The sequence below is a fragment of the Suillus discolor genome (assembly GCF_016758755.1).
Source record: "Suillus discolor strain FC423 chromosome Unknown F5147scaffold_34, whole genome shotgun sequence".
Taxonomy (NCBI): domain Eukaryota; kingdom Fungi; phylum Basidiomycota; class Agaricomycetes; order Boletales; family Suillaceae; genus Suillus; species Suillus discolor.
Window position 1 is genome coordinate 325,637 of NW_024541281.1, and position 21,904 is coordinate 347,540.

Sequence of the window (21,904 nt, forward strand, 5' to 3'; positions counted from 1 at the left end):
GATGCAGCCAGAAGCCCCTGTAAGTGTTTGAACTTCTATATGTACTGACTCCTATAATTCATATCTAGAGTGTGACACCCCACTCGTACAACACCTCCTTCTCATCTGCTCGATCATATTTATCCTAATCATACTCTATACTATATTGTACTTTAAACAAATGGCACGGGGCACAACAAAGAAAATCGCAGTGGCCATAAATAAACCAGGACAGAAGGGAGCTACTGCCTCAGCCTCAGCTCTTCAGGAACAACGCGAAGAAGCACGACAAACACTGCTGAAGGCGAAAGGGACTCGATCGCAGTATGCCAGCCATCTTGAACGGGGCCGATGGTTTCTCGCGGATGTTGTTGAGCAGAAGAGAACTGCCCAAGCAGAGGGCACTCACTCTCAGGCTGATGGCGAGTCTGATATCGATGCATACAGTCGCATGTTTGACATCATCCCTAACAGATACTCGGCATCAGCACTCGAGCTGTTCCTTGTCCAGAAGGAATTGACAGAGGGACGGAGTTTGAGCACAATGTGGGGCATCTTCTCCACATTCAAGGATATGTGGAAGAACACATACATCTTGTCTATTTCTGTGCATGCATTCGAGGCCTCAGGACTCCACATAAATACTACAGCAAGGGCGAGACTTACTGTGGTCCCTATCACTGCGATGAGGGCACTGGGGTGGTCACAGGAAACCCAGCCTTGTCTGTGGCTGCACAGGATATGATGGAAGTCCTCAAGAACAACGAGGGTGCCGAAGGTGGAAGCAGAAATCATGTGTCAGCCATGACCATCAAGGACATGCAGAAACTCATGGCCTGGTCCTATAGCCAGTGTCCAGATGGAATTGTCAGCCATGTTTGCCAGTCCATTGAAGGTAGGTCAACCCTTGACATGGCTGACGTGATTCTGGCCCAGCGGCACCTCATGGTGCGCACATTCTCGACAACAGGAATTACAATCTGGACACGGTATGCTAGGTTTTGAATTCAGGCCACTTTGCCCTCATCGCCTCAGGGACTCAGACTGACTGGACTGATGCATGCACTCATTTACCACAGGAATTTTGAACTGATAAAAATCAAGCAGAAAGACATTGTTTGGAACTGCCAGGGACGCCCACCCTATGGCATTCCCTTCGACCTTGTGAGCCTCATCAACCATAAAGGCTGGCAGCGGAAGGGGGAAATTGATGGTGCACTTGAAGGTATCTATTTTTCGATTGGGTTGCTGGATGAGGGCGCTGACTCTGTGACTACCAGGTCATGAGTACGAGGTCTACGCTCAGCCGAAGACCCCCGAAATCTGTATGTTCACACACCTGCGAGCTTGGGTGAGTTTCCTAGAGGAGGTACTTCTCCAACGGCCCTTGCAACCTGAAGAGTACATCTTTCTGTGCATCGGTGCAAATGGTGTCGTCTACCCTTCTGACGAGCTGTCCTACAACACTGTCATGAAGACACTGACCTGGATTTGCGCCAAGGCTGGGCTGACAGCCAGGTACACCAGCCATTGCTTCTGCCGAGGTGGTGCGAGGTATCAGTTTATGTTCGCACCCCTCGGAGAGTGCTGGTCACTATCTACAATATGTTGGTGGGGTGCATGGGCTGAAGGCAAAAGCATGAGTTGGCCTGCTAATCTGTAATGTGAACTGATTCCCAACTTGGACAGGTTGATATGCTGATACGGTACCTTCTGGACGAGCTCACCCGATATGAGAAAAATCACCGGGACGCGCTGTGCCCAATTCCTCGGGAAGGCAACAAAAGCTTCAACAGCGACCACATTTTGACAGCACCCATCACCACAGCGGAAACACGTGAACTCAAGATGTCATTTGATCGCGAACTGAACCGCCTGTCTGGTAAAGTCAAGGAAGTCCTAGACAAACTAACTCTTTCTCCGGCCTCATTCCCTTATCCCTCACTCTTGCCGTCACCTTCACAACCTCCAATCTCGGTCCAACAAACCATGCGCCATCAGGCCACCAATCCACCCTCTTTGCTGAGCAGCACAGAAACTTCTTCGATACCCAGCCCGGTTCCTGTAGACTCGGCTTCTTCTCCCTTTCCTCGCATCATCCCCATACTGCAGGTGCCTCCCTCTGACAGCCGTCAGTATAGCTGTGGTGCAGCAAAAAAGACAGCTCCCATCCCTGGCATCGGAATCCCAGACCTCCTGCATGGACAAGAGGCATGGCTAGCTGCTGTAAAGCAGTGGGAGGATCCTGCAGCATCCATTGGCAGCAAGGCACTGAAAGATTGGCCGGAGGAGTGGTACACTGGCCCTATGCATACAATCACTGGTGTGAAGCGGAACATCCACAAGGTGATTGCTATCGAGTTCTACTGGTGAGTGGCCTTCACACCGTTTCAGCAGGTTTCAGAAGCGGCACCCAATTGTTTGCAACTCAAACACTTCCTCAAACAGGCTGCAGCGGGACCATCAAGTTTTTCTGGAAGCATACCCTGAGGCCACCCGCAGTGTCAAGCCACTTTTCGATACCATCCAGTGCCAGCGTGAGGGATGCAGAGAAATCACCAGTCAAGCAAGCAAGAATGGCCACCCAGAAGTCCAAGCATCCTCCTCCTGCTGAAGGCTATACCCCCACATCCACGATTCACGAACCACACACGTTCATACACTCTCATTTTCCCCCTCATTTCAATGTTTTTCACATTGTATTTCACACACCGTCACTCCCCATGTGCTCAGTTTGTCCCTGCAACTCAACAATTGTATCCCTAGCTCGTTTTCATCACACCGCAGCTATTGTAGTCTTTGCCCTTTGTATCCGTCATTTTGCTTTGTTATAATGTTGTTTTAAAAAGTTGGATTCATGTATTATTTTATTGTTTGTCCAATCCATTCGAGCCGAGCGCTCAGAAAGTTGAGAGTGTTTGAAAACAAGAACAACCAATGACGAGAAACAACGCACATCGCAGAAAAGGAACTGGGTGCCAGAATCTGAAAGTCACATGAACACATCACATGATCATAAAATGGTGTAAAATGTTCGACAAAAGTAAGATTAAGTAAGCTAATGTTTTCCTGATGCAGCTCTGGCAACTTGAAGGATGCAACAGCACTATCATGATGATTGTTTGGCTGCAACAACATTAAAGGTCCACCAGGGGTTGCTTCACCACTCAAATACCGTGCGACAGCCTCCATTAACACTTTGACCTTCTTCTGTTTTGTAGTTGATGTGTCTTTGGCTGCTGGTACTGCAGGGTCAAATTGACGATGCCATTGAATTTGCAGGTCTATCTCTGGGGCATGAAGCTGTGTAAGATCTTCAAGTGTGAGCCGAGGCATGACAGCATCAAGTTTTGCCCCTGCAGCATCATGGTGTGCTCGTTTCTTAATATCTTGCTCCTGATGCTGCCACACCACCTCTTTATCATACTCAACCTGTGCAAATCGCCATAGGCTTTATGCTCCTTGCTGCTGTAGAGACTGACATCTCTGTGGCCTTGTAGAGGTCTAATCCTCCAATGCTCTAATCACCTTCCAAATGCAGCATGACTTGTATCTTGTTTCCATGCACTTGGCACTTCATCAGCCACTCATGTGTGCAAGCGCTTTGGACGTGCATCAGCACATGCATCCTCAGTTCTGTCACTTGTCCTCTGTCCATCCATTCCATGTCCATTCAGTTCGTCGGTGCATATTCCTATCTTATTCTTGTGCATTCTGACAGTATCTCTGGCACTTGCGCACACATTCCATATGTTGTGCCACAGACCGTTATATTACATATCATCGCATACTCGCTTTGTTTCTCAGTTTACCTCAGCACTTGACAGTGCTTAGCAGTACTTAGATAGTTTTCATGTATGTCTTTCCCTCTTAACAAGTAACCACCATCTTCTCGCACATTATTGGACTCTAAGTCTAAATCACCGTCATGATCACCAACTGACACTGAGTGCCTGAATGCACACAAGCACCAACCCTCTTACTCTTAACAGGACATCTTTCTACTCATCTTCCGACTCATTTAGAGTCGCTGCACTCTACCACCCCCATGTGTGCCTCGTATTCACTCAGTGCACGCCATCGCACTTATTGCTCAGTAGTGCTTCATAGCACTCTCGCTTTCCATGCTTCACTCATCATTGCACACCTTACCAGGCTTGACTAAGTGCCCGGTTCAGTGTTTCCCTTCTGTTAAGAACGTGCTCAAGGGTCGTATCCAAAGGGCTTGGCTTCAGCTCGTACACTGCACCCCTTACCCGAGTATGTGCCCCTAACTTCCAAGGGCTAAAGGACAATGTCCGGAGTCCAATGCATGGGAATTCTGGCGGACATTCAGGAACAAGTGATAAGACTAATCCAGATGATGTCCGAACTAGAAAGGAAACAGTGGAGGACTACCAAAGGTAGAGGCGGAGGTGGTAAGTCAATAGGAGTCGATCCTAAGACTGTCAGAGACGACAAGAAGAGACTCAAGTTGGATGGAGGAGGGAATGAGCAGAATCTAAGATAATATTCGAACTGAGGAAAATACAGAGACTTTACAGGGTTTATATACTATGAAGGACATAATGGAGAATCAGTCAGTGCAGTGTGAGGCTATGCGAGGCTATGGACAGAGCATGTGGAACACCTAACACTAGTCTATCGGAACTTAGTAAAATGAAGACAGAAATGAATAAGGGACGGAAAATAAAGCACACTAACTGATAAGGGAAATACTAAAGGGAAAAGGCACGGAAGATAGAAGCTAACTGGATCCAGAAGTCCAGAAGTCCAAAGATGATTGCGTGATTGGTCTGGGTCCGGAATGCAGGATATGACACCTTCACTATTTACATAAAGGAACCTTCTCAGTAGCAATCCCCTTGGGCCAACATTAGCTCACGCACAGAGGACCATCTGAGTATATCTCACATTACCCACTTTCCATCACTTTACATTCCTCACCTATACTGCTCTCATCCATTTCATAAGCCTTCTTGCATAGTTTCTTGTGTGAACTATCATCCAGAACATTTTCAATGTACATACTGGTCTCGTTCTTCTTGTACATGAAGTGAGAATTGAAATGAGACAAGGACATGTGTGGGGCACAATGGAGGGATGTGCTGATGGTGCCAAGGGCTCCCTTGTTGTTATCATTGGTGGTTTCCATGTGAGCTATCTGTTGCTGGGAAGGGGATGCCTTATTAATTTTTCTACCAGCTGCAAACTCAGCAGAAAATTGAATCCATGTGTCAAGAGCCCCCTGAAAAAGGCAGTAAGTAATTGAGGGAAGTGAGGGTACATTTTCTGGTCCACCATGAAATGCTGAATAGCATAAAATGCTTCAGGATGTTTGAAAGGCTTGCCATCCAGTGTCAATGTCTCATAAGTAGCATCAGACACCAAAATTAGATTGATATTGCTAACAATGTGCTCGAGGTGGGAGATGACTTTTGTGTGAATTGGTCCGAGGTCTAGGATGTTGGATGTTGAATTCCGAATTGTACGCAGGTACAGGTGGGTAATACATTGATTATATGTTCCCCAGGACATCATTTCTTGCCTTGTTTTGAGGCAAGTAAAGCCCCTGTAGATGTTGTGCTTGATATTGGTGGACGTCCAGCTTTCTTTCTTAAGAGGGATGAGTTGAAGGAATGTGAGGTAAAGTGTGTCGTTTACAAGATACTTGCAGGCAGCATCACCATGGCTATGATAATGTATGTTACTTGTATCTGGCCATTGGATTTTGTAGCCCAACTTGACTTCAAAATAATAGAGCAGTGAATCCTGTTATCCCTTCTTGTCATCTTTGTGGTGGAAGACTGCACCTGCAAATTCCAAGACCTTTTGTGCATCTTCTGTCAAAACTTGGATAGCACACTGCTTTGTAGATGACAAACCCACAGAAGATGCTGTGGCATTGTCCTTATTCATCAATAGAACTGGACCCTTGATTTCATTATTTCCCTACCAGGCATGCATGCAAGAATTCCCCTCTTTGGCAGCATTAAGCTTCTTGTGCATGCAACAGCCTGCCCAGACAAAGAAGTTGATGACATCCTTTTCAGACTGCGTGAGTGAATCAAATTCCTCTTATCCAATCTGTACAAGTAGCTTTCAATGAGCTATCCTGTAGTGGCTCTGTTGTTCATTAATGCCAAGCCTATTTCACCCATCTATCCTACCCACTTCATTTATGAGTGCTTCCATCATTTCCCAAAGGAGGTGTACAACATTTTCTGAAGGTAAGGTGGCAAGCGCTCTCTCCCCTCAAACTTCTCTCTCACATGATTGTTTTCATTCAGTAAAGAGCCAGACAAGTTTTTTTGATCTTCAGCATGATCAGTAAGCATTCCCTTGACTTTGGACAGGAAGTCATGGACATCCAGCACACCTGCCACACTGCCAACCACATTATTGTATGTGGTAAACATATTCTCGATGCATGACTTCCACCAATCAAGCTGTGTCTCGCTTCTGTGGTTCACCTTGTGCAGAATATCAGCAAACCAAGTTGTAGGCTGTCCGTTGGGCAGCAAGTAAGTAATGTGATGACTCTGGTAATTAACATTTTTATGTGATGTCACATCTCCACTCAAAGTCACTCCTGTTTAGTGTGGTATTGTCAAATATGGAGTCCAGATAATGGTAAGTACTATCTGTATCTTTTGTTGTGTTCATCTCATCAACAAGTTGTGCCTTGGCAGCCACTTCTCCCTCAGCAACTATTCGACAGATACTGTGTCCACTGACAGACCTAGTGACCTCGATGCTAAGTGCCTCTGCCACAGCATTAATGGTGGCATTGACACTCCATATAGGTACGTCTAGGTTAGCAACTATATTGCACACCATAGCATGGGAAGTGTTAGTGAAGACACCCTTTTCCTTCATTATGAAGGTACTTGCAGTGGCCTCCATGCTGACTCAATTGTGTGCTAACTCCACAGCACAATGTTTTGCAGCAGATGCACATGCTACATGCATAGTCAGTGCATGGTTTCATTTGGTGAGTGCCTTGTTGCGACTCTTGAGGTAATTGACACTTTCAATAGTGTCAGCATACTGTACCTCAGCCTCCTGAGCCTGTGCTGCAATCTCCATGCTTGAAGTCTGTAGAGAGCACAACTGCTTCTGAAGACATGCAACAGCATTGTCTTTTTATGAAGCTCACTTCCGCTCACTTTGAAAGCACCTCTCATAAGCCCTGACCTTCTGTTGTTGTGCTTTGAGCTCAATTTGCAGCTGTGCTATGATAACAGTACTTGGGCAGCTGTCCCTTGCACCACAGCTCTTGGTAGAAGGAGTGTTCTTTTTTTTGATAGTTTTTCTGGAGTTTAAGCATGCAAGGTGAGCCATTTGAGCTGATGAACATCTTTTAAAAGGTTATAGCAGTCCCCTTTGATGTATTGTGGCTGCATTATAATATAAATGCTTTATTGCCATGTCGAAACACGTTGTGATGCATTAATTCCTGCTGAGTTAGCACACTACTCAATGTCCTCAAAGATTGACTGGAAACTAACAATATGACCCCCTTTTCTCTTTGAAATTTGCTTAAATGTATTCTTTTGGGTTTGTCATTGTATTCTATGAAAAAAAATGAGAAATTTCATACATTTTGTATCTTTTTGGTGACTGATCCTCCCAAGGACAGCATCATTTGCACATTTTTTTATATAATACCTAAGTTCAGTTAATTCGTGCATATCTCTTCATATAAACATTTTGTCAAATGTTTGGGGTAATGTAGCGCCAGTCAATAATCTTTCTGGACACTCATTTCGACTCCACATGCTACCACACAATCATGGATGGAGTTTTAAATTGACTGGGTGTTGCCCATCCCCACCCTTAATGAGGTCAGAGTCACTGAAAGTGTGAAAAAAAGTCTAATTCAAGTCCAGAACTAGTAAGATCATAGCAGTGCATGCGCACCAAGTCCCTGACTTCCATTTCATATCCCCAACCCCACATTAGTGAGAGAAGTGTCTTTCTGGGTAGGATACGTCTCATTTCCCTATACATACTTTCTCTGCAATTCCAACTGCCAGTCCTCACAAAGCATTAAACATTCTGGACTTAACATAGTGGTATGTAAACATGTTAGATACCACTTCACTAAATAAGAAATGTGGGTGTAATAGGTGAGCCAGGAGTTGACTATACAGCACACATATAGCACATACAGGAGGCTCAGTCCACTCCAAAGCTTGATAATAGTTGTTGAGACAAGAGTAGACAGTCTTTTGAGAGATGATGGCCAGCTATGCACGACAAGATTACTGTGCCACCAAATGCTCATCCTTGACAACCTACAAATATTTGTCTCCATGTCACTGTAACATCACCAAAAGTCTGCAAGTTAGAAATTACCTGATTTGGGTTGTAGCTGCACCACAACACTTCTCTGAAGTGCCATGTCATGGTCATAAGTGATCGTGCATACAATGTCATGCTAATGCAATTGTAAGGTGTATGAGAACCTGACAGCAAGTAGCTAATGGTTGCTCCAGTCTGCTATAAGATTATCTATCCTAGCTGGAGTATATCAGCAAATAATATAATTAAAGTGCACCATATCCTTCTCTTGCGAAGATGTCGTCATCAAGTTCCTCACCCTCATCAGCATGCACCCAGTCTTCCTCATCCTCATCCTCGTCAGAGTCATCCTTCTCACCATTGTCCTTATCCACATCTTCGTCTAATTCTTTCTCTTCATCTCCCTCCATATTCTTGGCAGCGCTAGTGTCCATATTAACATCCCAATTCTCATCATTGTCAGAGATATTTAGGGCTCCATCACTCTGCAAAAAGTCGTCCCATTCCCATGTGACCTTATGACCAATGCCTCCACCGTGAAAGTACACAAACATATCTCTGTCTACAAACCTAGTACAGTAGTCAGAACTGCGAATAGTTTAGAAGCAAAGTAGGACATACATATTGACATAATGAAACCACCAGTCTTCATCACCATCCTCCTCATGATGGACAAATGAGGGCCCCATGTAGTGATCTGTCATGCGATCATATGCAAATGCAGGAATGAGATGGACCCTCATCAGGAAAACCCTCCTGGGGCAAAAATCACATAATTTTCATAAAACGATGTAATTTAGATAATTCTGTGTAATTACAGGTATTAGGATAAAAGATAATAAAGTATGATGTGATTATTGAGAATTATTTGAAAATACAAAAAGTGTATCTATTTATATACAAGTTCAACAAAAAAAAGTGCTACAATTATCATATATCAAGAACTATCACTCATTGACGGTCCACTCTCATGGGATGTGACAGTGTGGGATGATAACTCATATGAGAATAAGGAATTCCAATGAGTGAGTAGGTACAGTAGGACAATTTGATGGACTTGGTGATATCCAATGTCAACAAGGACAACATGTGTAAACAAATAAACAAAGAACCTTGTTGAATATTTGTGCTTGTTTACTCTCACACTCACTTGTGGTTCGAAATTCTTTCACTCACACTCTTCCACCACCACCACCACGTCACATTCGAGTCTTCAACATCCCAAGTACTGTCTTCAAGCCTCTTCACCGCCGTCAAACAATCTTTGTAAGTGTTTATTGCTGGCACTATTCTTGCTCATCACACTCTCATTCTCGCTCGCATGCAGCGCATGTAGACTCAACTCTGGATGGGGAGCCACTGTGAGTGAGTCTGTCAATCCTGCTTCAAGCTTGAGCCATGCTGATTGAAGTCATTGTCTGCTGTTCACAGTGTGTTGATCCTCCTTTGAGCTCGAGCCATGCTGCTCGAAGTCATTGCCCATCATTCGCAGTGTCTTGGTGAGTGTATCCTTTTTTACAATCATTTTTTTCATATTTCTAACTTAATATTTATATGTATTACCTGTAGGTCTGCCGCTGATGGTGCTGCAGCTGTGTCCCACTCTCAGCTAGTGCATGATCTTCACGCAGGTATGTTGTTTGTGTTAGCATCGGCTCCTACTTCCCACTAGCCCTGCCCCAACTTGGTCACTTGTAAGTGTTATACTGCTTGTCTATATCCATTTTTATTCACCCCCACTCATTCCAGCTTGTTTTTGTTTCATGTTTCATGTGCTTGTCCACACATGCCATGTGTTCACTTGTAAGTGCTTTTATCTGCACTTATTTTCGTTCCTTTGTGCTCATTTTTAGTCATTCTAGTTTTTTTCTACATCTGTATATTTTTGTGCTTGATGCTCATCTACACTTGTACATGCTTGTCCACACTCATTCTTAAATGTCTGCACTCATTCTTGTTGCAAGGGGTACAAATTTTATGGGCTTCATTTATCTAAGCCAGGGATTGGGTAGTATTTGTGGTCATTTGTAGCATATAAAGCTATATAGTAATTACTAGTGTTATGTATATTTTCTAATCAAATATTAGTCTGTTTTACTTGTAACACTGTCTGATGTGTGTGATTCAATATGCAAAGTTCGAAATATACTCTCTGAAATTCACAATATTGTAGTCTAATATCAACTAATTCGTGATAATTATCCTCTAAAAATAAGGCAGTAAAAAAGTGCTTCTAAACAAAATAGTCTTCCTAGTCGTTCTAAAGCCAATAATTTGAGATAATACTCAATGATTATCAAGAATTATCATGGTTTAGAGGAGTTTAGATGAATTTCCCTAGGGAGGGTTTTCCTGATGCTGTGAATCACTTGATCAGGGTCAAGGAATCCAAAACATGTGGGATCATCACCTTTGAAGAATCCAAGCCAGTGCAAACACTTTGCAGACCAGCCACCCTTGAACGTAGTATCATGCCCAAACCAACATATGAAAAGTACAGACATATAAGATAGACAGATCACTGTAGTATTCCTCACTTTGTTCTACTTGGTAGAATCCCAGAACTAGTCTAATCAACTAGCTTTCCCTTGAAACTCCTGTTCAACTAAGTCCCCAACTCAGTTGTCTTTAACCGCACTTCTAAGAGAGCCACTGCTATCTTAGTCGATCCTGCTAGTCCTATGTCTTGACAAGGCATTGTCCTTACCAAGACAGTCAGAGGGAACCCTTAGCATTCACTGAGACTCTGAACTCAGTACTCGGTAGCACATTTGTGCTTGTACCATTAGAACTATACAAGTTGTGACAAACATAGAGCTGAAACCATGATTAGAATATAAATTTAAGCATAAATATTGGACACTTACAGGATACAGTGGAGAAGGAGTCATATCTGCAATAGTCACATTAGACTGTGTGAATGGTCCTTGTGGTATACATGTGAATAGTTAAATAAGCAGCTGGAATAGATCTTGGATCACTAAAAGATGATGTCAGAAGAGACTCTGAGTTAGATAATCATACACTGGCATACCCTGTCCCAATAAGTGAAGCCAGACCCCAAGCCAACACAGGCCAGCCCAAACCCCACCTTGCACTCCTGCATATAATCCCAGTCTGTCCTCACTACATCTGTAGGCTACAATAGCCCAAAAGATTATATCCACCATGACTATCATCAAGAGAAAAAAAATACAACTAATGAATACAGTTGATGGAGTAAGTGTAGGCATAGCTGAGTCAGCAAGAATTAGCCCAAAGTCAGTTTTAAGTTAGGGACAGAGTTAGTGCACTTGCCTAAATACAAATCAATGAAATAGTATACAATGATAAGGTGCCAGTTGATGGATTGAAGAAGTACCCCAGCAGGGTGTGCAAACCTTCTGAGAAACCTGTAGAGATAGGCAAAGAGTAAGGTGGTGATTATTGCTGCAATGATGGTGATGTGTTCAAGGGGGGGCATGGAATGGGCCTGGGAAAACCATGAAGAAGTAGCAGTGATGAGAAGTGGAAGTGCAAACAGTATGATGGCAAGCACTGTAGCATAGGGGCTGGGGGATTGGTTCAAGATTGTGAAAGAATCTGCCTCTCTTTGTGTAGTTGGTGGGTAGAGAATGATGGCTGATTGATGATTTGTAGGGAGTGTTGCTGTTGAGCTAGACATAGTAGTATGTAACAAGGCTTGAGATGTAGTATAGTGTTAAAAGGTAAACTTAGGAGCATCAACAAACCATAGATGGAATCAGATATTATTACATAATGCATACACATACACCTCACAAATCACCAGTTCAATGCCAAAAGAATATCCAAACAAGAAACCCATCACATTCAAAGGATCAAAATCTAGCGCCATTGCTAAACACTACCTCTAATCCAAAACCCTAACCCCGCCCCGCCCCAACCCTCCTATAAAACAACAAATACGCACACCTCATCGTCTCATCCTTCTCCGCGCCCCCACTCCCAAACACATCATCAGCTCTCAAATCAGAAACCAACTCATCGTCAATGCGTATCCACCCCTCGCGCGGCTTTGTGGGTGGAGTTGACATGTCGACGTTGGGGTGGAGGACGTCAAGGGTGTAGTGTCCGCCCGAGGCTGAGAGGCCGTGGTGGTAGAGCGCTGTGTCAGTCGGTGAGGTTATTTGTGCCGATAAAACGAGACGGAGACGGACGCACCTCCAAACAACCGATACCTCGTTCCATTCACCTTCCTCCCAGGTGCCATCACCTCACTCCCAACCTCCAGCTCAGGCGCAAACGCGACCTGTTTCCCAACCTTTGCAACACCCCCTTTATTAGCATCGTATAAGAACCGCTTGAGGTGGAGGATGAGGATCGGAGGGAGGGATTCGATGTAGACTTGTTGAGTTGCATCGAGGGTGGCACCTGGGCGGGTTACGGATGTGACTTGTACGGATTGGGGGGTGGAGATGTGCGTTAGGGCGTCTTTGATTGTGTGGATGGTGTCGCGCTATGTCAGCGTCAGTTTCAATAAGCTTAGACGAGGTGGCAAAATGACTGACTTGGATGTCTAACCGTAGACTACGCCAGTCTTCGACTACAGCAGAGTCTTTTTGGTGTGGTACGCGGAGGATGGAGCGGAATTTGCCGCCGAATATACGGGTCATGGGGGAGTCAGCTGTTTTTGTCTAGGAAAGGTGAGTATTGATGAAAGGGAGGAAAGGGAGACCTTACAGAGCGCGTGAGAACGGTGCGGTTACGCTTGCCCACCTCGAGCCAGCCCTCTTCTTGCGTGTTGTTCACTGCAGCGTTGTGGTTCTGCTGAGCTGGAACTGGGTTGGGGTTAGCGAGTGACGAGGAGAGCGTCAGGAGCTCTTCTTCGAGCGTGTCGAGGTAGAATCCAAGGAACTCTTCTGCATCTTCTTGATGTCCGCCCTGTCAATACAACTCAGTATCGAAGTCGCCAAAAGTAGGAAAGAGGACCCACGCGCATATGATCGAACCTCTTCTTCTCCTTCAAAGCGTCATGAACATAAGTCGGCATAAACGAATCCATAATATCTTCATTCACTTCCTCATGCACAAGACCATCTGATCCATAGCGCTCTACACCCTTTCCCTTGCCCTCCACGGGCACCCTCTCTTTTGGCATAAACTCCTTTACAAACCGAATGGTAGCATCGACCAACGGGGTCTTAGACTCCTCCGTAGGCTCAAGTAAGCGCCCGAGATCCGTAAAGAAGCGCCAGAATGGAGGACAGTACACAAGGACCTGAAGCACCGCGTTAGCGAAGCACAAGTTACCAGAGTTGACGAGGCCGCGTGGCCTGATACGCATGGGAGCTGCGGATGATCCACCGGAGTTGAGCAGGGTCAGAAGCTCAGACTTTTTGGGGTGGGACGTTTTTTGGGAGGTGGGGTTTGAGGGAGGGGGAGAGGCAGGGATGGAGAAGCCTACGACAGAGGATGCGGGGAGGTTGGAGGGGCCGGGTTTGCGGAGGAGAGAGGCCCATGATACGGCGGGCTTTGGGGCTGGGGCAGGCGCGGGTTTGGAGGCTGACGTGGAGGCTTCTGCAGATGGGGTGGAGGTAGAAGAATCTACATCGGATGGGTTAGCCAGAGAAGGCTCTGCATCAGATAAGGAAGGCGCAGCAGCGGACGTAAAAGGTTCTGTATCAGATTCGGATAGCTTAGGCGCCTCTACGGGATCAGTGGATGATAGCTCAGGCTCTAGTTCGGCGTTGGATGACGTGGCCTCCCAAGGCTTCTCTTCAGATTGTTCGGGAGCCTTTGCAAGAGAAAGTGAAGTATTAGTAGAATCCGGTGAGCCGGGCACAGGTGTATCAAATGCTGTGGAAAGCGGAGGAGTCGTATTTGATTCTGTACTGTCTGGGAGATCAGAAGGCACGGTTGGCGCTGATAGATCTATAATGATGGGTGTGGGGGATGGAGGGGGGGTTGGAATGTCGAGTGCATATTGAATGACATCGCGAGGAGGATGAGCTAGAGGTGATATGATGATACCAGGAGCGGTAGATGGATCTGTGGGACGTTTTGACCAAATGACCCAGCCACCTAGTTTTGGATCTGTGCTAGGCATGGGTGAAGAAGGAGGCGAAGTTGTTGGATTAGGCGTCTCCTCGGGTTCTATATTTTGATTTCCGATCTGATCGCCGCTGGATTGAAGAGAAGGAAGAGTTGACAGTTGTTTTGGTAAGGGAGAAAGCGGCTGCTGGCCATGTTGTTGCCAGTAACTAGACCTCGGAACATAATGAGCAGGCTGATGAGGATGATGATAATTGTAGTGAGGATGAAATATTGGTCGGTGAATGTGTCCATTCATTGGTACTGCAGCCTGATATCGCTGATATTGACCAGGAAATGGCCCGGTAGCCACATTACCGTAAGGGTAATGGTAATAATTCGAAGGACCAGGAGGACCAGCGTGAGCTGCCATACTAAATTTTTGACTGCCGTTGAGTAAATGTCAAAATATAATGAGCTCAACGCACCTGACAGCGAGGGAAGAGTGTCTAGACTGGGTCGCGTGGTTAAGGGCCTCCTTCAAAATCTGATTCTCAATTCTTGTTGTATTTTGTTTGTATACTGATCCCGAAATAGACTTGCAGCAACGTTAGGATCCGTCGCTGACGATGAGCGTCGAGCAGAACGAGCTCGACGACGAGCACCCACTCGTCCTCGAACTATCCAGTCTCAGACAAACAGCAGCTCGATTTCAGGTACTTTTCATTTTACACACCTCTGTACTGACCACTCATATTCATTAGCATGAAGCACACCAAGCTGCTCTCAAACTCCAGCGTCACACTCTAGCAACAGCCCAAACAAACGACCGCTTACATTTCCTCGAATCACAACATTCCTTGCTCTTATCTGAGCTAGCTACCCTCCGTGCTTACCCCTTACCCAACTCTCAATCAGACACACACGTCGTCCAAGAACTCACTCTCGCCCTAAGACGTTCTTCCGAGAAACTCGATCTCACAGAACATGCACTAGCAGAAAAGATAGCTGAACTCGTAAACACCCGCACCGAAGCCCAAAAAGCACGTTACAACGCAGAAGGCGCGTATAAACTCGCAGCAAGTGTTCGTGCACGCGAAGAGGAAGGTAAAGTCCGCGAACGTAGCTTGGAAACGCGTCTCCAAGCTGCAGAGGAAGAACGTAGGCTCATAGAGCTCGTGGTACACGAGTACGCTGATCTCGTACGCAGTTTGGATGGCAGGAAGAGCTCGCTTGGTAATGGGGGCGCAGTACTGCAAAACGCATCTGCATCTGCGTCTTCTCTCACCCTCGTCGAAGGGCTCCACGAGGGCAAATCGAACTTGCATCGCCTTACGACCGAATATGCTTTCGAGACCGAGAAACGCGAAATGAGCATCACCCAGCTACGCAATGAAATCACAAATTTGGAGAACATCCTCAATGCTGAGCGTAAAACAGCTGCTCATGACCGTGCTCACCTCGCAAAAGCGCGGTCAGAATTAGAAGCACTAAAGCTAGACGACACCACAGCAGCCAAGATGGTCTCCCGATACATGTGCGTACCCCTTACATGTATTGCTTCTACAGACTCGAGCTTCACACAGGAAATTCTCGCAGTCTCAAACTAATGCCCTTCAATCCACACTCACGACTCTCCAAACACGACACGCATCTAGCCAACACACTCTCCAATCAACGATCAACGACGCTGAAGCACGAATGCACGCTCACATGGCCGAGAATGCACGTCTTCGTGACGCCTTAGAAGAGCTCGGCGAAGAAGTCACCAGGGAAGCATATGGACGGCGAAGGGAAGTCGCACTACGTCTTGCCCTTCTCGCACGCGAAGAAGCGCTCAGTGAAGCCCTACGCCGATGGGTTCGAAGAGCCCAAGAAGGTATGAACCGCTGCGCAGACGCAGATAGTCAAATGTATGCAACTTTTGAGCGGGCAGTGAAAGATGCGGAAAGTCTCTTGGTGACGCTGGATGCGGAAGTGACTGGGAGTTTGGTTACTGGTGTGTTTGGGAGGTTGGTTCTTGCTAAGGACGCTATGATGAGAATGACTGAAGAGGTTGGGGTGGAGGTCGAGAGAAGGGTAGCTGCTGAGCGGAAGATTTCCTTGGGCATGGGGTCTCTTGACGAGATTGCCCACGAACAGACTATTTCAGTCGAAGGAACTCTCATTGATATTACAGAACAAGCACCCTATGCACAGGACATAAGCACCGATATCCCGCCTACCCAGGATCTATCATTCGCTTCTCCACCCACACCTACACTTCTTCCAAATCTCCCGGCGGAGGACAGCAGGGGTACGTCCTCACCCGTCATGGGCGACATCACATCTGGTACTTCGCAGCTGCTTCTTGATTTACCCACCGAATCGAGTCAGTCGTCTGCTGTCTCGATCCTCAATCTGACGCAGACCCCCGCTACGAAAGAGGTGTATACTTTACCGCAGTCTGCCGAACTACCCGCGCCTTTGGTGCCTGCGAATGAGCTGACTATGGAGCCTGTTGACATGGATAGAATTCTGGATACTCAAGAAGTCAAATTGCACGTTCAAACACCTGACACTGAAGGTACGCCTTTGCCCGTCATAGGCGAGATCACGCCTGGTAGCTCGCAGCAGCTTCTCGATTTTCCCGCCGAACCAGGTCGATGTACTGCAGTATCAATCCTTGATCTGGTGCAGATTCCCGCTGGGGAAGAGGCGTGTATTTTGCTGCCTTTTGTCGAGTCGCATACGCCTTTGGCTTCCGCCAATAAATCGATCATAGAGTCTGACACCGATAGAACTTCAGATACTAAGGATACCCCACCACCCCTTCCCCTAACGAATCTCGCAAAACAGGAAGAAAGTCCCACTAACCAATTTCTGGAAAGAAAGGAGGATTCCGGTGTCCTCTTCACTTCAGCTGCTACAAGTCCAGAAGCTCAAGCAGTCGCTCCCGCTAATGAACCCAACAACTTAACCACCAACATCATTCCCTCATCACAACCCCCCTCCATCCCAGACGAAATCTCATCCTTATTGTCCTCCCTCAGCGAAGTCAACCACCGCTACGACACCCTCCAACACGCATTCCGCGATTGCTCTCTCTCGCTCAAAGACCTTAAACGCTTGCTCCCCCCCATCCCCATCGCCTCTCCGCCGACACTGACACCAACACCTTCTCACTCTCCCCAATCCTTTCTTCGCACCGCCCTAGAGCGCATATCCGACTACACCGAAGACGCCCGTGTCGAGCTCGAAATCCGCATCACAGACGAAGCACTCGCCATTCGCGGTTTTGAGACCCTCCTCACCGTCCCAGGCGCGCTTTCCCTTTCATTGGATTCGAATTTGGACCTTGAAGAAATGCGGGCTTTTGTTGATGGACGTGATGAGGGTGTGAGGAGGGCCAGGGATAGGCTTGAGGAGAAATTGGCAGATGTACAACATGATGTAGCGGTTGTTAAGCGGGCTGTGCATGACTTTCAGGTTCTGCTTGACGAGGAGAGTGAACCAGAGGAAGACAAAAGCTGGTCTGCATGGACATCAAGCCTCCTCCCTCGTTCATCCACACCTACACCAAGCCAAACGCCTACATTTGGTTCTATGATGACTTCTCCGCGATTGAGGCGTTCCTCCTCGGTGAAGCAACTATTTTCGCTTGCAGAGCTAGAGTTGAGAATTCCTATGCCGTTGCCTGCGTTGATACCTCAAGCTCAACCTGCGTATGGAGCCCTTGGACTTGGAGTGGGATCTGGAGCTGCACCGGGGTTGGGACGTCAACGGACGATGTCAATGATGTATTCGTTGGGGATCGGGTCTAGGGCTTCGGTTTCGACTTCGGCGTTGGGGTCAGTGTCGTCATTGGGGATACCTGGGATGTCACCTGTGAAGAATGAGGGAGGTAGGAGTAGGTTTGTCACGACCCCGCTCACTGGTGAGACCCGCCGTGATTGTGATGAAAGCGATGTCGAGTGATAGGTTTCGTCACTTGTATGCACGATTTGATGTTATGTTTGCAATTGGTTGGTTTATTGCTCTGTATGATTCATTGCTAGGTTAGGACTTTGTTTGCATACCTCCTACTTACGTAAAGGATCATCGATACGATTGCGAGCGCTTACAACGTTCGGGACCGTTATCAATGGACATGACTTGATCACGTGGGGATAAAACGTTTCGTGGAGCAAGCCACTAAGCGCAACCCTTGCATCCTTCTCTAATCTTCAATATTCAATCCCTCTTATACAATCATGTCTGCAGAAACTGCTACCCAGCCTCAGACCCAGATTCAGACTTCTCCATCAGCCAGGCGTGGCAAACGAGGCGGACACAGAGGCCAAGGCGGTCAACGCGGAGGCGGTGGTAAATCCCGAGGCCGCAAGGATCCAAGTGCAACCGCACCAGCCGACCCCGTTCTTACTCAGCCAACTCAGAGCGAAGTCGCGCCTGCTCCAGAAGCCACAGACGACTCAGTGGTATGCTGGATCTGCGCAGAGCCCGTCAAATACTACTCAGTATCAGCGTGCAACCACCGGACGTGTCATGTCTGTGCTCTACGCTTAAGAGCACTTTATAAGAAGCTGGATTGTACATTTTGCAAGGGGGGTCTATCTTTTCTTGGTCCCATCTATGAATTTTGACGCTGGGACGTTTACTAGGAACCTCAAACGACAGTGATATTCACGACTTCCCCCGATGCGCTTTTTTCTTCTTACACCCCCGACATGATCCCGCATAAAGACTCCAAGTTATTAATCTATTTCGAGTCCACTGATATGATGGAAGAGACGCTTATTCTTCTACGCTTCAATTGTCCTGACTCGCAGTGCGATTATACCGCGACTGGATGGGGTGATCTTAAATTACACGTCCGGGGTACGCACGGAAAGATGATGTGGTACGTGCATCAGATATGTAAGCTTATGCACAAAGCACAGACTTCTCATGCCCTTGAAAGTGACCTGTGTATCCGATTCAAGAAAGTTTTCAGTCACGAGCACGCTTTGTACCTCCCCAACGTTCTACCTTTACACTTGCCGTCTATGCCGCATCGGTCTCATAAACAAGTGACAAAAGAGCCTATTGAAGGCGGCGTACATCCATTATGCGGCTTCTGCAAAGAATGTTTTTTCAGTGATGATGAGTTGTATGTTCATATGCGCGAACGACACGAGGAGTGCTTCATTTGCAAACGGAATGAAGTACGAGATCAATAGTTAGTTTTTTTGTCGTTTGTACGCTGACGGTTTATGCTAATACGGGGTCGTGTCTAGCTTTCAAGACTATGAGGCCCTTGTAGGATCTTTTTGACTGCATTGACATTGACGCTCGTAGTAATTCATGATTCCCTTGGCAGGAACAACATTTTAATCAAGGGCATTTTGCGTGTTCAAAACCTGCCTGTCAGGCTCAAAAATTTGTGGTGTTTGGATCTGCGATCGATCTCAAGGCGCATCAGGTCGAAGTGCATGGAGCAGAGATGACTTCAAGAGATAAGAAGAATACTCAGCGTGTTGAGGCAGAGTTTGAATTTGGGGATGCTGGTGGTGGGCGTAGGGGCAGACGGGACCGGGAACGAGAACGAGAACGAGAACATGAGCCGCCGCCTGCTGCGCAGCCTAGGGCAGTGGCAAGACGCAGGGAAGCATTCGGTGGCCATCTGACTACAACCAGTTCTCCTGCGCCTAATGGAGCGCAAACGCCGCAATCGGCCGGACCTAGCCGACGAGCTTCGCCATCCCCACAGCGAAACGGAGAAGACGTCGATCCTGTTGTAGCTCAGTAAGAGTATTGTCAGAATCTCCAAGATTTGTTCTCACACCGTTATAGGCGTCATGCGGCGTTCATTTCAAGGTTACAATCTGTTGCGCCAAACCCTACCACTGCAGTGCTCGCTGCTAAAGCTGCTGTCCGAGGATTCCGATTCAACGAATCTACCGCCCGTGATCTCATCTCGACAATATGGAACGTTCTGGACAGGAATTTAGATGACACTGCGGGTATTGTCAATGCTATCGTCGACTTATTTGATGAAGAAGAGAAGAAGTCTAATCTGCTCTCCTCTTGGAACGGATTCAAAATCGAGGTATTTTACTGACCCCTATATCTGTACTGCAGTGGATCTGACAGTGAGATCGCAGCAACGTCAGCAGTTTCCTGATCTAGTACCTCAGGAAGTAGGGTCAGGCTATGCTGGTATCGCATCCGGTCGCGTCTTGAACGTCAAGCATGCTACCGCCGCGCGATTTTCGTCACAATCTTCGAGACAAGTGTGGGATCGTGTTGCACAGGCGGCTGGATCTTCTTCATCCCGCATTGGCTCCGCTCCTACTCCAATACCACGACCGCCAGATAGTTTCCCGGTTCTGACAGGTCCCTCTCAGCCGCAGCCTGCAGTTCCGCCAACAACAGCGGAACACCCCGTGGGCTTCTGGATCTGGATCTTCTAGCACAGGTTCCCGAGCACCGAAATCGGTACCAACCCCTGTAATACAGCAACGCGCTGTTGCGAAGAAAGGTCCGCCGCCACCGTCGCTTACATCTGCTGCTTTTCCAGTGTTACCTTCGTCTGGTAACTCTCGTATGAAACCGCTAGTCAGCGGGAATCAGTCTCTACGAAACATCCTTGGTGAAACTGCTCCGACCGTTGCTGCTTGGAAAAGCAATGGCACGGCAAGCGGGGGCGGTACTCCGATACCGGAAGAACAGAATGTTGCCGAAGAGACTGCTAGTGGAAAGGGGAAGAAGGGAAAGGGGAAGCAGAAGCAGACCTTGTTTACTCTCGGTTCTTTCCCAACATAAGCAAAGGTGTCATCGTGCCTCCCTATTGCATTCATTCATACTGAGGGACTGGGATAGACGTATAGATATGCCAATAATGAAAACTTGATTGTAAACTCTCTTGACGAGCCTATACTAGCATCCCCGCATCACCGGTGCTATTCGTCGCCTGGAATCCGCCAGAAATCCGTGTTTCATGTGAGCATGCATCGCAATGCTAAGTGCAATTCCCCTAAGGAATGAGGCAAAGTGGCTTCAACCGCTGTTTGGGCTTGACAACCTCAGACTCCGTGTTACCCTTGCTCATGATTGTTCTAGTGAATGAAGCAACCATCACATGCATCAACTTCTGTAGAAAACTCGTCATCAGCTATTGCAAAAAGGCGTCCCGGCGGGTTTCGGCCAAAGACGAGAGAATGATGACCGAAGGTCACAGCAGTGTGGCATAGTAACTGACTCATTGTTGAGCTGTCGACTGCTGTCGTATGAATTTGAGCTTCCCGCGTTAGTGACGGAACGTAACAAAACCTAGTGCCTTCGGTGACTCTGGTTCCTTGCGATTTGAATTGCCAGATGTCAACGTTTCGACTAGTAATACGTTTAGAGTGTATAGTAGAAACCAGTCACTAATATGTTAATATACGGGTAGATCTGAGGCTGTTTGTCTCCTTGAGTTGACCTAATCCAAATATATCGATATCAGTCCTTATGATATTTAGGAAGCCGTAGTCATTGTATCATGTATGATATTACGCGTCTCATCTCTTCGTATGCTTTCCCTTGGTTCGGTGGGCCTCGGAGCCGAGTGTTGTGCCATTCACCGAATGAATAATTCAATACTTACCCCATAGGCGCTTGAGATGAA

General features: G+C 46.9%; 5 protein-coding genes across 5 annotated transcripts; 4 read left to right on the forward strand and 1 right to left on the reverse strand.

Annotated features, from left to right (window-relative positions):
* Positions 1-160: 160 nt before the first annotated feature.
* On the forward strand, positions 161-2,593 carry F5147DRAFT_578467 (uncharacterized protein; the record flags this gene model as incomplete). The annotated part of the gene is made up of 7 exons (XM_041431441.1): positions 161-576; positions 630-855; positions 991-1,204; positions 1,260-1,595; positions 1,624-1,643; positions 1,702-2,348; positions 2,428-2,593. 7 exons carry the CDS (start codon positions 161-163, stop codon positions 2,591-2,593), a joined length of 2,025 nt encoding a protein of 674 aa, XP_041291803.1.
* A 2,481-nt stretch (positions 2,594-5,074) lies between these two features.
* F5147DRAFT_653740 (uncharacterized protein) lies at positions 5,075-7,175 on the forward strand (the record flags this gene model as incomplete). Its single annotated transcript, XM_041433806.1, has 12 exons — positions 5,075-5,134; positions 5,185-5,239; positions 5,513-5,630; positions 5,657-5,681; positions 5,939-6,037; positions 6,336-6,383; positions 6,462-6,503; positions 6,580-6,612; positions 6,658-6,785; positions 6,822-6,865; positions 6,915-6,973; positions 7,020-7,175. 12 exons carry the CDS (start codon positions 5,075-5,077, stop codon positions 7,173-7,175), a joined length of 867 nt encoding a protein of 288 aa, XP_041291804.1.
* Positions 7,176-12,092: 4,917 nt separating this feature from the next.
* Positions 12,093-14,907, reverse strand: F5147DRAFT_699971 (uncharacterized protein). Its single transcript, XM_041437658.1, has 6 exons — positions 14,766-14,907; positions 13,241-14,711; positions 12,988-13,188; positions 12,816-12,941; positions 12,469-12,763; positions 12,093-12,412 (listed from the first exon to the last, which is right to left on the reverse strand). The coding sequence occupies exons 2-6, from the start codon at positions 14,708-14,710 to the stop codon at positions 12,171-12,173; spliced, it is 2,334 nt and encodes a 777-aa protein (XP_041291805.1). The 5' UTR covers position 14,711; positions 14,766-14,907; the 3' UTR covers positions 12,093-12,170.
* F5147DRAFT_224246 (uncharacterized protein) lies at positions 14,724-18,582 on the forward strand. Its single transcript, XM_041428688.1, has 5 exons — positions 14,724-14,728; positions 14,782-14,993; positions 15,042-15,814; positions 15,864-16,843; positions 17,066-18,582. The coding sequence occupies exons 2-5, from the start codon at positions 14,907-14,909 to the stop codon at positions 18,232-18,234; spliced, it is 3,009 nt and encodes a 1,002-aa protein (XP_041291806.1). The 5' UTR covers positions 14,724-14,728; positions 14,782-14,906; the 3' UTR covers positions 18,235-18,582.
* Positions 18,429-21,413, forward strand: F5147DRAFT_699977 (uncharacterized protein). The gene is made up of 9 exons (XM_041437659.1): positions 18,429-18,864; positions 18,934-19,156; positions 19,217-19,474; positions 19,533-19,554; positions 19,616-20,040; positions 20,089-20,344; positions 20,400-20,631; positions 20,714-21,237; positions 21,358-21,413. The coding sequence occupies exons 1-8, from the start codon at positions 18,510-18,512 to the stop codon at positions 21,058-21,060; spliced, it is 2,118 nt and encodes a 705-aa protein (XP_041291807.1). The 5' UTR covers positions 18,429-18,509; the 3' UTR covers positions 21,061-21,237; positions 21,358-21,413.
* The last annotated feature ends 491 nt before the right edge of the window (positions 21,414-21,904 follow it).